The 16,650-nt window shown below is 36.5% G+C and overlaps 1 protein-coding gene across 3 annotated transcripts in view; it reads right to left on the bottom strand.

The window, feature by feature from the left end:
* Window positions 1-16,650, bottom strand: part of RYR2 (ryanodine receptor 2) — a 694,605-nt gene that overhangs the window by 102,074 nt on the left and 575,881 nt on the right. For all 3 annotated transcript variants that reach the window (XM_087431907.1, XM_087431906.1, XM_087431905.1), the window contains 6 exons: window positions 15,869-15,999; window positions 12,415-12,735; window positions 10,903-11,143; window positions 10,426-10,513; window positions 7,830-7,922; window positions 1,190-1,360 (listed from right to left, as the gene is read on the bottom strand). In XM_087431907.1, coding sequence (XP_087288033.1) covers window positions 1,190-1,360; window positions 7,830-7,922; window positions 10,426-10,513; window positions 10,903-11,143; window positions 12,415-12,735; window positions 15,869-15,999 — 1,045 coding nt within the window. The remainder of the gene's footprint in view (window positions 1-1,189; window positions 1,361-7,829; window positions 7,923-10,425; window positions 10,514-10,902; window positions 11,144-12,414; window positions 12,736-15,868; window positions 16,000-16,650) is intronic.

Consider the following 16,650-nt stretch of genomic DNA (forward strand, 5'->3'; position numbering starts at 1 on the left):
AATTTCTTTTTTTTGGTGAGCAGGACTAGCCCTGAGCTAATATCCGATGACAATCCTCCTCTTTTTTCTTGAGGAAGATTGGCCCTGAGCTAACATCCGTGCCCATCTTCCTCTACTTTATATGGGACACCGCCACAGCATGGCCTGACAAGTGGTGTGTCGGTGCGCACCCGGGATCCGAACCTGCGAACCCCGGGCCGCCAAAGCGGAGCGCGCGCACTTAATCACTTGCACCTCCGGGCTGGCCCCCAGACAACTTCTTGATACTGCTGTGACTTGAAACAAGACAACAACCTACTTTAACTCCACAGTAAGTGCATACAGACTCAACGGAACTGAATTTCCAGTTCACAAGAAGTGGGGTAGAAGCCTGTTCCCTTGGGTTCAAACAGAAGTACGTCTCCAGCAGTCTCCAAAATCTCCACAAAGTAATTTTAGCATTTAACAACATCCCCCATGATCCAGTAATAATGAAGAGCATACCCTGAGAATCAAATATTAGACAACCACCAACAGAACTGCATCCTGCAGCTCACTCTGCCACAACCTCCTCTCAATTTGCTCATTAGGATATCACACTCTGGATACACAGAGGAGTGCTTCAGTGCGGGAACAGGCGGAGGAAGAATATGTCCTCCAATTTACATAAACATAAATTAGTAATCCTAATGTATATTTTTGAAAAATTGCATCCTCATCTGTGTAGCCATGAAGGCGAAAAACAAGGAAATCTTGAGAACTAAAATCCTGATGCTTGCAAAGGAGAACAGCTGCTGATTTAAAAGTTAACACCTCATCTAAGCACAATCAGCACAACACATCATGCTTCTAACATTGAAAAGTCACCCTTCATAAATTTGAATACACTTCTTATCACGAATTTTATATAGGAGTTCATATGAAATCCATTTTTTTTTTTTCCCACTACCAGCGACTTGTTTGTTTGGTTTACATTTGGTTCCTGAATATGCCCTGGAGGTGTTTAACATAATTTAGAAATAAAAGTCAGCCTCCAAAAAAAAGTAATAATAATCTTCGTATCTGAGTCTTAGAGCCTTGCCAAAAAACCACTTAATAAAACATTTAATGCAAATGAAATATTGACATCGAGCAGTGAAACAAAGGAGTGCGACACTTTACAGTCTGGAGGTCGAATGGTCATTACCACTGCTATGAAAAGGAAACTTACCATACTAAATCGATTTTTGGCCAGAGCAATGAGCTCCTGGTCCCCAGGGGCACAAATGTTCAACCCAATGGGCAGTAATCGCTTCAGCGCTGCTACAATAAGAGAGGTCTGCATGGAATATCGATCTCCTTTGCGCTTCATTTTCTTCCTTTCCTGATCAGAAACAGCTGCCTGTGGAACAAAGATAAGCGTTGGAATCTGTGACTGCTTTTCTCACATTCAGAACTATGAACCTTTTCTAACTTGTGGTTTCATCTTCCTTAGTTTCTGATCGTCCTTATTTTTGAAAATTCTACTGAGAATAATTCTTCTCTTTCCTTCTTAGCATCTCTTGCTAATTTTAAGTCCTACCCTCAGATTCCCAGGTCATTATACAATTCACTAGTATGCATATCTATATGATTTTAGAAGGAAAATGCACATTGAAATTTTAGAGAAGCAGAAGGATATATGAAAAATTTATGGTAATTTCAGACATTGTATGTTTTATAATTTTCAATGCTTAAGAGGGAAAAAGAATTAAGAATAAATGGTTTATTTTTAACAAATGCTTGCTTTGCAATACATACACACAAACATATATGGTTTATAAAATACATTTGCCTTTTATAACGTCTGCAGACCTGTCCCCCCAGGGCCTTAATCCCTATCTGGTGGAAACAGGTGTAATATACTAATTGGTAGTATGCAAAGGATTATCTCTGGATGGCCTGTTTACAAAATAAGTACAGCCATGCTACTTCAGGTTTCTCTTGTGATTTTACTGAAGGTTATGCTCATGCCACAGAGTCACCTCAAAAGACAGAGGCTAATTTTCACTGGGTAGTGAGTATTCTCATTTCTATTAAGAGGGCGCGTTCTGATGTCAAAACTAAAATAATTGTCCCATATTCACTTCTTTGTGCATGTTAAATCTCTTTGTAGCAATCAATCAAACATCGAAGATATTTTCATGATAATGACATATTGTAACAGTTTTGGGCTACTGAGAAAAAAAACAGAAGTTCATATACAAATGATTTGCTTTTCCCAAAAGAAGGCAAAATAGATCACAATGTGATGTTGAAAGAAGTTTTTGCATAGTGAAAGTAGTGAAACAATTGAGTCATCATATAGTAATGGTAGCTTATATATTATGTTAATAATATAATACATATTATATAATGTATATAATATATCATTACATATACAGTATATATTGATATATTATATCAAAACTATAATATCTGAACCACAGCAATAAGAATTGTATTCACTTTCCAAAAAGATATACTTATTGCATGGATCTCTCTCTTTTTTTTTTTTTTCGTGAGGAAAGTTAGTCCTGAGGTAACATCTGTTGCCAATCCTCCTATTTTTTTTTTTTTTTTTTTTTTTGCTGAGGAAGACTGGCCCTGGGCTAACATCCATGCCCATCTTCCTCCACTTTATATGTGGGACGCCTGCCACAGCACAGCTTGATAAGCAGTGCGTACGTCCATGCCTGGGATCCGAACTTGCAAATCCTGGGTCGCCAAAGCGGAGCACGTGAACCTAACCGATAAGCCACCAGGCCAGCCCCAGCATGGATCTCATTTTTATCTGTACCAATTTGTAAGAGATTATTCTCAAAAATTTTAGTAGAAAAAGCACAGTGAATAATTATTTGTACTATTAAATTGATTAACCCATAAAAATAATGGATCAGTGGTTTTAAATGAGCTGTTTGCCAAAAGGAAACATAACCACAGTGATAAAAATAATTATCTAAATGAGGAACTACCATCTACCATCCTAAAAATTAAACAAATTGATACAAATTATGCAAACATATTTTTATCTAGTACTGGTAATTTAGTTTCAGCAAAACAATATAACCCAATGCATTAAAGTCTAAATTTTACTGATGTTGGAGTTTCTTTGATTTTAACTGGTAAAGTTCTTTTTATTTTATGGTTATATAAGCAGAAAGAGCTTATACCTGGTTTGATATTTATAAATATTTAAGCGACTTTATAATGAAAATAATTTAAATCAACACTAAAGGCAACTATAAATTGCTCAATTTTGAGAAACAAAAATTTAACAGAGGACCATGAAAAACAGAAGAATTTTCTAATATTCCTATACTGAAATAGCCTACCAATCCCTCCCAAAACATAGATATTTATGATTTAAAAAAAAATTTTAGATATACTAATTATAAAAGTTAGCCTAATTGTTAAAAAGACAAGAGGTAAGTTTTGGCAAGGATATGGAGGAAAGGGAACCCTTGTGCACTTTTGGTGGGAATGTAAATTGGTTCAACCATTATGGAAAACAGTATGGAGGTTCCTCAAAAAATTAAAAATAGAACTACCATATGATCCAGCAATCCCACTTCTGGGTACATATCCAAAGGAAATGAAATCAAGCTCTCAAAGACATATCTACACTCCCATGTTCACTGCAGCATATTCACAATAGCCAAGATATGGAAACAACCTGCGTGTCCACCAGTGGTTGAATGGATAAAGAAGATGTGGTGTACATATATATACAACAGAGTATTATTCATCCATTAGATAGACGGAAATCCCGCCACTTGCAACAACATGGATGAACCATGAGGGCGTTATGCTAAGCGAATAAATGAGACAGAGAAAGACAAATACTGTATGATCTCACTTATATGTGGAATCTAAAAGAGCCAAACTCATAGAAACAGAGAGAAGAATGGTGGTTACCAGGGGCTGAGGAGTGGGGGAAATGGAGAGATGTTGGCCAAATGGTACAAACTTCCAGTTATAAGATGAATAAGTTCTGGGAATATAATGTACAATAAAGTGACTATAGCTAATAATACTGTATTATATACTGGAAAGTTGCTAAGAGCATAGATCTTAAATGTTTTCATCACAAAAAATAAATGGTAATTATGTGACATAATGCAGGTGTTAGCCAAGGCTATGGCATTTATCATGTTGCAATACATAAGTGTATAAATCAACAGGTTGTACACCTTAAACTTACACAACGTTAAATGTCAATTATATCTTAGCAAAACTGGAAAAAATAGTGAGCCTAGCTTTAAACAACTAATACCAGTTGCTACATTTCAGCAGGAATTGAAATCTTAAGAAAAAATAGAATAACATTCTATAACGTAACAGGCAAATCCCACTATTTTTTCTCACATCAACAAACTGACATAGAGAATCTGTAATAGATGCTATCTGTATATGTTTTTAAAACAAGTTATGAAATTAAAAACTTCAGCAATGCTAGCCATCTAATGATGCAATATTATATATCTTGTACCACTGTAATAGCAAGTCAGGGAAAACAACAGTAAAAATAAAACACACAAAAAACCCTAGATTAAAGGTTGTTAAAGTCAAGTTTTAATTTGTCCGTATTAATTAAGTAGCTGCTATGCATTGCGCTTTAGAGTTACCAAGTGAATCAAATATGTTCCCTGCCCTGAAGAACGTATAGTCTAAAAGAAGCCACAGATGGACTGCAGCACAACGGCCCAGGGCCCTGCTGAGAGTAACCAAGGGCTAAGTGAGCACATAGGAGGGAGCGGGAGGAGGCAGGCTTCACTGAAGGGAGAGCACTCACCAGGCTACATATTAATTGGTACACTAATAGCCACCTGCTGTAGTCACTACCACCATTTCGAATGCCCCAGGCAAGGGCACAGCAGGGGTTCCATATCGCACACATGTGGTTACTCTCCTCCTAAGAGCATTATGGCCCATAGGCACTGGCCTCTCTCTACCTCATAGGCTACATGCATTTTGCTTTAAATTAAAATGAAGTTCCCTATCCCAGATTACCATATTCCAAATGGGTCTGCCGGCCTCAGTCATCTATTTCATATTCTCTTCTAATTTGGAAAACAGCACTCCATAAATAGCAATGATCCCTGCTTGGGTGATTAACTGAAGACTGATACATGACAGTTTGTCCTCTGGTTTGTATTTGAATTTGGTCTAAATCCCTCTTCAAAAGTTCCTTTTTCCTTCAGGACTCGGCGAGGGGAGTGGATTTAACTGCTGCTGTGATGCCTCAGGCACACGGTTTGAGGTCTTGTCACGGGAAGCCCTGAAGCTTTCTGCACCGCTCTGCTCTCAGCATTGCAAGGGGAACATCTCTCTGTCCATTTCAGCTTTAGCTGTAAGTTCTATGGCCGTCTCCTGTTATCCATTCTCGGCACTAGATATAAACAGGACAGCTTTTTGGGAGAGATGTCACTCATCCCTTGCCTACATCCCACTTTTGGGTCCTTCATGCCATCCTTGGTCAGCAGAGCACCGCAAGGATACTGATAAAACTGCGGTTACAATGCTCCTATGGCCAACACAGTGATGCTCAAACCTGCCCAAATGCTGAAACACATGGACATCATGATTCCTTTAGTTAAGAAAATGTAACCTATTTGTGTTTTTGACTCCATTGTTTGAACTGGAAACATTATTTCTAGGAAAGAAGTTTATTGTACTTATGAGATATAAAACTTCAAGCACGTATGCAGACAAAAACAAAAACAAACTTGTAAAAACAAGAAAGCAAAGCATAATGAGTAATTTCTAAATTTTTCATCAATATTACTATTATTTGCTATCTGTCTTGCTTCAGAGTGTTAGCAGTCATATGGTAAAAAGACTAAAAGGTTTGAGAAAATTTGGGGGGAAAACATTAAAACTGAGATGCTCCAGGGCCGGCCTAGTGGCGCTGTGGTTAAGTTTGCACGCTCTGCTTCGGCGGCCCAGGTTCTCATGTTCGGATCCCAGGCACAGACCTATGTACCACTCATCAAGCCACGCTGTGTCAGCATCCCACGTATACAATAGAGGAAGACTGGCACAGATGTTAGCTCAGGGCTAATCTTCCTCACACACACAAAAAAATTGAGATGCTCCTATCCATTACTTTCAATTTCTTTCCCGAAAATAGGTGTAAATGTTACCATTTGTTTATAGTTACCTCTGCTGCTTTGAACATGTGCTTTGAGAATCACTGGACCAGAATGATGGAAAAGAAGGAAGAGAATGTCTATGGAAGGATACACAGACCTCTGCTCTAAAGAGCTTTAATTTATCTTGAGTTTGATGATACACTGGAATCACTGTCATCCTCCAAAGGAAACACTCACCTCTTACGTCCTTTCTCTACGCCTTTATCAACACTGGCCTAAATGGACAACATGCTGCCTAAGCAGAGAAATTCACTAACAGTTTTCAGTTCAAAACACTGGTAAAATGTGTACCCTTGGTATAGCATCTTCTGAAGAAGCATTTCCTCACTCTTCAGGCTTGTCATCCCAGAGGAAAGAAAAGTCATCATCTTCTGCGTGTGTTTCAAAAGCATGGTCACGTGCAGTAATAGCCGGCTCAAGTTGGATGAATGATCTAGGCAGGCAAAGCTTCAGCTGGCATGAGCTTCTAGTTCATGTGCAACCGTGTCAAATAGATGGCATTTAAAACTCTAAATAAGACTAAGTGTATCGAGTGATGTTATATTCCTGTCCAGGTGGTTGCCAACAAAGCAGGTCGGATGGACTAGTCACTCTTGGAGTAGAGTGGAGTAGGTGTACCTCCCATAGCAACTCTCTTCCCATAATTTATTGAGTTGGTAGAGACTGATTTCCTTGGCCAGATGTCCACACTATTTTGTATTTTTGGCCATTTGGCAGCATACTTTGTGTGTGTTACTCCATGTAATACATTCATTTTCTTATTTAGTGGTAATTCAAAAGATAAAGGCATGAATTTTAAAGTGTTTTGAAAGGAATATGAGTGATAGAGAAAACAAAAAATCTGGAGGCATACTTCCCACCTCATATGTGAGAACCTGGAATTCATGCATGTGGTTCTTAAACAATGCAGCTAATTATTTTGAGGTCTATATATAATAGTACACATATATTTACTCTTGATGAATATATAATATTGATTAGTTATATGTATATTATACTGACTGGCAATTTTGTGAACATGTGTGTGTACATTAAGCACGTCTTTTTATTCTGATGCTTTGACATTTTGGGGCCTTGCTGATCCTTGATTGCCCCTCCTAGGGCTAATTCCTGGAGATGGGAAATTACTTGCCTGCAAGCACACCTTTCATATACAAACCAGCCAATCCAAAGTCTATATTCCCCAATCACCTCCTTTATCTGGGCCTCAACCCACCTGCCCTAATCACCCCAAGACCAGGTACCAGACAACTAGGAACAGCCCTTACATCCCAGAGCCCACTGAAATTATTCAAACTAGCCAATCTATGTCAGAGAAACCTGCTTACCTGGCCTTGCCTGTTCCTTCCTACAGAAACCAGGTTCTTGCCCCCATTTTTCCTGCACTCTCTCTGCCTCATGACTAACCCTGATGCTTCTGCCCATGCCCCCATTATATGCTGTGCCTTCTCTTTCTAGGAAACAGTGAGTAAAAACTTCTCCCTTCATGACAGTCATTGTGTCTGCATGTCTTACCATACCTAATTAAAACAAATTCTGGCTACCCTTAAAACTCTGTGTGTGTGTGCTTAATCAGTAAACGACATTACCAAATCTATCCAATTTCAGTTATAAACCTTCAAAAATCTAGAAAAAAATCAACCAATGAAAGTTATATTCAGACATTTTCTAGAACAGTGAAATAGATTATATCAATACCTTTGACATCTTTGATTTGGTATCAGTAATAAGGAAAGACATATTGTTGATTTCATTCTGTACCACGAAGTTCTGCTCTTCTCTTTTGAAATTCTGAAAAGTTGCAAAGGAAATCTCAGTTAAAACCACACAGATAATAAGTCCATGTAATTAGAGGTTATACAGGACCCAAAAGTTTCTACAAAGATAGTAGTAATTTGATATATAAGATTTATCAAGAAAGAGGACAAATATTTTTTTGAATATCCATGAGGGCACATGGCTAGGGGCAACAATTCTGGGAACTAGATATAAATATGTATGTTTCAAAGATGGGAAAACTAAGGTTCAGAAAATTTGAGTAACAAAGTCACACACCTACCAAGGGGTAGAATGAATACTCAAACCCCAATTCAGCTGGTGAAAAGCATATACTGCTTCTTGGGATAAACATAGACTTCCCAAGGCATGCACAAATATGATGTAACTTTCCATTCTGTCAGATATTTTATCTACTTTTTCAAATACTCTAACATTATTGTATTCACTTTAATTTAGGAACATAAAAACACTGGCAAAGTCAAGTGTTTGAGCAGTGGTAGCAGAGAAAGCAAACACAAAATGAAAGTAGAAATAACCATAGAGTTTTGAAAGAGAAGTTAACTATCTTTTTTAGATGAGTAAAACCTAAATAAAATAGGGGCCGGCCCCGGTGGCGCAAGCGGTTAAGTGCGCGCGCTCTGCTGCGGCGGCCCGGGGTTCGCTGGTTCGGATCCCGGGCGCGCACCGACGCACTGCTTGGCAAGCCATGCTGTGGCGGCGTCCCATATAAAGTGGAGGAAGATGGGCACAGATGTTAGCCCAGGGCCGTCTTCCTCAGCAAAAAAAGAGGAGGATTGGCGGATGTTAGCACAGGGCTGATCTCCTCACAAAAAAAAAAAAAACCTAAATAAAATAATTTCATAGTAAGTGTCTAAATATGTAATAATTGATGACTAATAAAAGATATGTGAAGGGCAGTGAAAAGACTAACTTGTGACTTTTATTCAGCTCGTATTAACATTCTAATTTTATTATTAATAATAATATGGCTGCTCATATAGTTTCATCTTTAAATATATGAGGAAGAATATATATGACACATATTAAAAAATTTGTTTTAAATATATTCCTGAGATTCAAAAGCACATATTCAGATTTTTTTCCTATCCTTGAAAGTATCATCAGACGTTCATCTAAAAACCTAGTGATTATGATAAATACACTTCTTCCAAAATTTTGTCTTGTATATAAATTTAAAGAAGCTTCTTTGGTATTTTAGTGATTGAGGAAGTTGAAGATTCTCAGTTCTTCAAGGAAAAATATGCAGTTTTTAGTTTTCTTAAGTGCTTTACTCCTGGGCTTTGGATTTCAAAATTTTCTTCAGAAGTACCCTGAATGATCTAATGCATCCCATTTACATGAGTTACACAGGATAAGAAATCATTTGCTTTTATCTAGAGGAAAATAAAGAATCTAAAAGATTTCCCATGATATCACAGAAAATGAATGTCAATGTGAAGATACAAATTTACATTAAAAATGCCATTATTTCATATATTATTTTTGTGTGATTATAATTTTTTAATGTATGTTTTTACATACATTTTGATATGATGTTTGACGGACTCCTCAGAGGTAGGCAACAAATAATATTCATTATCCTAAATATTAAGTAGGAAAATTTTATTTTTAAAAATATTACATTACAAAGTAATAGGATCTGTATAACAATCTGATGAAATAAACTGGGAAGATACCTAAAATAATGAAACTGAGGTTGAGGTTTTTATTTTTACTTTCTCCGAGTCTCCCATTTATAAAGTACTATAGAATTACAGTTGATCCAAAAATTCTAAGCTTTTGAAATAATTTGGGACAATAATAAAATGCTCACTTACCCATATTCTGCTACTTAATTGGAAATAATTATAGAATACTATAAAATTCTTATGATTAAAATCTTTTTCATATTTAAAAATAGATAGTTCTACTTGCAATATACAAAAGAGTTAAAATTCACTAAGGATGTACTTTATAAATTCTATCAACAGGATTCCTAGCAGGAGCTTTATTTTATTCTAAGGTGAGTGAAAATAAACTCCTATAGAAACAAAAGTGTGTGATGATAGAAGAAATTTAAAGTAGTACCTTTACAAGTAAAACAGGTGTGTCCTATGATTGAAAAACACCAGACTATCTCAGCATTTCTCAAACTGAGGCATGAGTACTGGGGTTAGATAGCAAAATGGCAATAGAGAAGGAAGGCTGGAGGATAAAAATGCTGTGTCTCTAGGCTATATTACTCGAAGATTTGGGGCAAATATAAAAAATGTTTATGAAGTGCAATTAAAAATCCCCGTGGTTTTCTGAAGATAAATTACAAAACTCCAAAGAAGATTGTCTCTAATTCTCCAGGCGAACCTGTTCTCTCCCCTCACCAACTAGTGACACCCAGGAGACAAGCTAGAGAAACATTACCATAGGTATTCACTAAGGGTACTGGAAAATTGGTTAAAATTTTGAAAGCCCTTAACATAAACCAAACAGTAAACACTGTCAATATTTTCCTACTTACGTGGGATTTTGACCAGTAGATAAACACTTCGGCCACCATGCGGAAAAGGTCCTCTGCTTCTGGGTTAGGCTCTTTTAGCCACTTTGCCCTGGATCGAATAATCAACAAAGCGGCTTCCCAGTTACTCAAAGTTAATTTAAAAAAAATTACCCTCCCAAATTTAAATTTGAAACCAAGCAAAATAAGGAAGAACATGCTGCCCACTGAGCTCATAAAGGGCTTCAATGTACAGTTGTAACATTTAAAACAATTAAAACATCATAACTGTCAAAACTGCTAACTTTTACATGCACAAAGTAGACTGCTCCAGAATGTGACTTCCAACTGTAGTTCTAAGATGCTCAGTGAAAATTAACTTATGTCTAAACATTTGGTTATGTCATAATCACAAACAAGCTCATTGCTAAGTAGGGGACACATGAACCCAGCAAGGTTATGATGGAACTAGAGAAATTAAATCACTTTTGAACATTATACCTGTTATAGTCCACAAATCTAATCAAGAGTGGGTAGAAGGCATAGAGATCTCTGGCCAGAGTAGTGAACTCATCTAGAATGAGTAGTTCAGCCTCGGACATATCCCCCCTGGCCTCGGCTTTCAGATGGTCTTCCTCAGATACCACCATTGCTGCCTTTTTCTTGAGTTTCTCCATTAATGGCAAGAAATGAGTTTTCAAGAGCTGAGGTTTCACTTTATTTATAATAGGCTGGGAAAATACTGTTTGAAGACAGACATTAATATTCTGCTCTGCAAAAATATTCATTAAAATGAGGATACATTGTAATTACAATTGTAGCACAATTAAAGCCTCCCTCTCCTCCGGCACATGGCTTCCTGTAGGATTCATCCCATGCCGCAGTCATTTTTCTAGTCCAAAACCTAATTGCATAGTTGCTGCTCAAAAATGACTATGTACTGAATAGAATCTGATGTGCTTTCTTGTTTTTAAAAAAGGATTGACAGCTAGTTTAGAATAGAAAAAAAAAAAAAAAAAGACATTCGTTCACTTTGGAAATCAATTATTTTCACACAAAGACAAGTCCTCAAATGGAAAAGGTCCCCTGACCATTTCCTTAGAAGACATGCACATCACTGAATAATTATATGAGGCTACACACAGTTGTCTCTTTAATTGTTCTCGTCCTTGTCCCAGTGAAGAGTTAGATTACATATAACACTGCTCTTTTATTTAATAATAGCTGTAGTTGTCAGCAATAGTTCTAAATTTGATTAGGCCATTTTTAAAAGGAATTTTTTCCCTAAAAGTAACATATATACATTGGAGAAATATATAAAAAATAAATGTTAAAATCAACCATAATCACCCTATCCGAATTAGTAAGACATTGGTGTATTTCTTCGGGGTTTTTATCAATAAATTATTTCATATACATATATATATGTATTTCTGAATTCAATTTTTTAAAAACTCTCCGTTCATTCTCCATGATAGTATGAGCATTTTCAAGTCATAAAACGTTGAAACCTGAACATTTAAAGATGGCACAATATTCTGGTATATGGTGTATACAACCTATTTAACCATACTCCAGTGGCTGGGCATTTAAATTGCTTCTGGTTACTCAGTATAAATAGTGCAACGACAGATAAACTTAAATGTAATATTTGACTGCATCTTCTGACTATCCTCCCCTCAGTCCAGTAAGACAGATTGCTAAAAGTGGGTTGTTTCAAAATCCAGTTTTATTTTTGTTCATTAGTTTTTACTGCTGTGCTTATTAATCTTATAGAGATTGTCAAATTAAGAAAATACTTACTTACTTAAAAGTAGTAACTATATGAAAAGTTACCTGAGTCTGATTACGTCAACATTTTTTCAAGAACAGCATGACAGAAATAATCAATATTTTTTGAGCACAGAAGAAAATATTAATAAAGACGAAGATAGGAAAATTCTAGTCTTCTATATCTCAAATCTTTTTGGAAATAAAACAAATCTAAGTGGTACATTCCTTTCCAATCCTTACCTGCTAATCTCTTCATCCAGGCTCCCTCATCAATTCCCAAGTTATTATATATGATTTTCAATATATTCCCCAGAAGTGTGTTCATGTGCTCTGAGTTCAGAGCTGTACAGCACATTTCAGCCCTTTCTGGATTGTTTTCAGGTCCGTGCTCCCACCAACGAGACATGTAGCTACAAAGCATGGGCAGTATGACTTCCATGACATGCGGCATTTGCGTGTAGCGAATACCAGACTCGGCTAACTCCACGATTTCTTCCATGAGTTTCTCCAAAGATGGTATATTTGGACAAACATCTTCCACATTAGTTGGCAAACTGAGAGCTAGAGAAGCACACACAAAAAAGAATTGTGTTCAGTGAAAGAACTGACACAACAGCCAGATTGCCACTGTTTATAACAGGCACAAGCAACCATTTCCTACTGGGCTTCAAAACTCAGCAAGACCTGGCATGCCTTGGACTGGCTCCTTCTTCCTTTTCTCACGGCAGCTATTTCTAACTTTCTCTCTTTTTCCCAAGTGCCTACCCTACCACCACTCCCTGGATCTGCAAGTGACTTTTCCTTCTACTTCAGAGCAAATAAGAATATCAAATGTCTCTGCCTACAAGCTTTCTGGTTCCACATTCACGTCCGTTCCCCATTTCAGAGGAAGGAGTTCTGACGTCCCTAGTCAGGCTTCCACCTGTGTTCCTGATGCCGAGCCTACCTCACAGCAGAGGCCTTGCTCAGGCCTGTCTTTTCAGCCCCTCCCTCTCTAATACCTCCTCCCCCGCAGCCTATACATATGCTCAACTCTCTCCTAGATTGTTAGCTTTCCAGGCATTTTTCTATCCATGGAAATGAGGGCCTCTGCTTTCCACTACTTACCAAATTTATTCTTTTACAATCCTTACCTTACTGACTGTTACAGTGGAATTTCACATCATTGACCAAATTCCCTTTTCCTAAAATTCCCCTCTTTCCTAACTTCAAAGCATTTAGTCTTTCTTGACTCTCTTCTGAATTCTGTCAGTCTCCTTTACTAACCTTTTTCTCCTTGCTGAACTTTTAAATGTTGGTTTTCTTTAGGGATCTATCTAACGCTCTTCTCTTTTTTGGCTTATATGTCTGCCTGGGCTATTTTGGCCTTTCCTATGGGTTTCTGCTATAAGCTAATAACTCTCAAATCCATATTTCTTAAAATTTTTTGTGTCTAATACTGAATGTCTCAAAAGCAGCTAAAACACAATGGGTCTAAATTTAAATTTGACCTCTCCTCTCCAACCGACCTCTTGAGCAGGTACTATCTTATTGAGGACAGTCAGTCACCCAGGCTAGAAACCTGGGGAAATTCAAGGCTGCGATGCTCCTTCATCTCCCACACAATAAGATTCTATCACTAGGATGTCTCACAACCACTTCACTATATGCTCCATCCAAGGGGCCTTGCTCAATCTTATCACTTCTGAATTACCATAATCATCTTCTATTTGGTGACTCACACCCACTCATCTTCCTTATTTCTGTCATGATTTGGAATTCTAAAATGCAAATCTACTCACGTTTCTCCCCTTTTTAAAGCCAGTAAAAGGATCCTCTTTGCCACTGGTACAGTCTGCACTCCTTACCTGACATAGAAAGCCTACCTCGCCTTTTCTGTCTTTCCACTTTTGTCTCATCTTTTACTATTTTTTCTCCTGACAGCTATCTCCACCTCCAAGTGCTTGAAGTTTCTTCCAATGTGCCAGACTTTCCGTGTTCCTAATTTCAAGATTCATCTTGTACCAACCCTGTGAAGTCTTTCTAGGTGTTCTCAGCTAAAACTGCTTTTTTGTGTCTCCAGTGTTCTTTATTCTCAATTCTATCACATATATTTATCAGTCTCTCTCTCTCTACTGCAACTGAAAACTCCCTGAGGAAGAGAATCAAATCTCATCCATCTTTGTATCCTATCTCCTTTATCTACTGCAGTGTACATCACAAACAATTATTTGTTGAATTACTGACTAAAAAACGAATGAAAGAGAATCATTAAATTCAATTCTTTTACTTTGTGATGCAAATGATGTGTTATAGAAACATAAAGAGGTAAATTATCTGCTCTGTGTGTTTCCTTAGCGGTAATGAAATAACAAACCTGCTTCATTTTTGATTCACAGCAAAAATATTAACCAATCAAAAATCCTTAATAAGACAACTTAATATGACATGTTCACACAGATAATTAATCCAACCTCATCCATGTGTTACTATTTACTAACATATTATGGAATTTATATAAAAAATACTGCTAAGTCACATTCAATATATTTTTCTTTAACTTCCTCTGTTATATAAAATTAAAATTATAAAATAGGGAAATTAAATAGTGATTATTCAACTTTTTAAAAGATTCTTTCCTTGACAAAATTCACTCTAAAATCAGTGCAACCAGCAGCTCCCATAAAACATGAGTTATACAAAGAAATGATCTTGTTAACAGAGAGGTATGCATTTGTGAACAGCAAATAATTCTTTTCCAAGTTTGGAGAACTCTTTAGGGCTAGTGGAAAACAACCAAATTACAATATACTTTATCAGACTTAGAGGAAATAAACATAAAAAAAACAATGAGAGGACACTTGTGTAACATTCAGGCTTTCAGAACTCTGCTTCAATTGCTTTAAATGGCTGATTCGAGGAATAATAAGTTTCTGCTTTATTAACTATTTGTTATCCAACTCAATTCAAATCCTAGTAAATAATTCTAATAGGTTCTAAAGGCCAATCATTGAAATCATCAGCAATGGTTCTAAAAGCTTTTCAACTGGGACAGCGAAAAAAATGGATCTTTCTACCCAGAAAATAATCAGATTTTCCCAAATGGAAAGCAACCTGACTCACGAGTATATATAGGGTAGATATAGGGTAGATATCTAGGGTAGATATAGACATAAAAATCTTAGAGGTACACATACTAGGATACACAAATTAAAGTTTTTGATTAACTATGCCTTAGATTTTGTTTTTAAAAATTTTAAATGATAAAAGCTGCACCAAATTATTAGAAGAAAGTCACATGGAATAAAACTGTCCCAATAAGGCAGACATGTCAGGTGAACAAAGAAAAACAAAAGGTACAAATCCACAAATGTAATGAATACGAACGCCATACACTTGCTGACTCCGTATAAGAGAACTGAATCAGAAATCAGACTGACCTATTTTTTCCATATCTGCTGATTCTTTTGTCTTACTCTTAAGGGTGTTAATTTGTCTGTGGCTCATTAACTTAGAAGAAATTAATTTTCTTTCAGAAACGCTATGGGTATAGTATACAGCATTCCAAAAAAATCCAAATAATAACACTTAAGAACAAGTAGCATTGGAGATAGTAAAGTGAAATGGCCCATGAAAAAATCACAAGAGGAAAATACAATAAATGTCCTTAAGTTTTAGCTTCACGTCTCAAATACTGCACATGCTTCCAAGTTACCTGCTCTTTCTCGTGAAGACTTAGTGTTGTAGATAGAGTAAATATTATGTTTGTCGAGATGAGTTTCCAAAAATGCTACAGGAAAGGCACCAGCAAAGGCAGCCAGACACTCTCCTAATGCAGAACGTTGCCTGTAAGTGGAAAATGCTTATACTTTTTAAGTCTTCCAAGTGAGTAACTGAAGAAGTTATATCAAAATTGGCAAGTTTAACTTAAAAGAGGGACAATAACAGTGCTAGTAATAAAATTAACCCCCAAATCCAATTTCTGTATTACAAAATATCATATGCTTTCAACAGCAAAGTCCCAGCCATTTAAAAAAAGCTCAATTATCTGTCAGTTAAAAGAAGTTAAAAATAGTACAGACCAAAATGATAAGAAAAACTTTGTCAACTCTCCCACAAGTTTAGACATTTCTTTTTCTTTTCTTTTCTTTCTTTTTTTTTTAAGATAATGACTTCCTGAGGAAGAATTCTGGCTGTGACTAAATAGGTAGATAAAAATAAAAAAATGAAGTGCTAATACTAATACACTAATAAAATTTTCTGAAAATTTACCACATGTAAGTAATTTCAGGGTAGCTATGAAATACTGACATACTAAATACGAAAAAGTATTGAAAACACTTAAAATTGATTTATCATTTTCAAAGGAAGGAAGGTGTTTAAAGAATTGGATTGTGATCAACTGATTCAGGCAGGTTATGAACCAAGGCACTCCCAGCCACTGATACAAATTCTCTCTTTCCCTTAGTTATCTCCTATATCCAAGGCTTTACTGGA

This window comes from Ceratotherium simum, chromosome 6 (genome assembly GCF_057802395.1).
Source record: "Ceratotherium simum simum isolate JZ-2026a chromosome 6, ASM5780239v1, whole genome shotgun sequence".
NCBI lineage: Eukaryota > Metazoa > Chordata > Mammalia > Perissodactyla > Rhinocerotidae > Ceratotherium > Ceratotherium simum.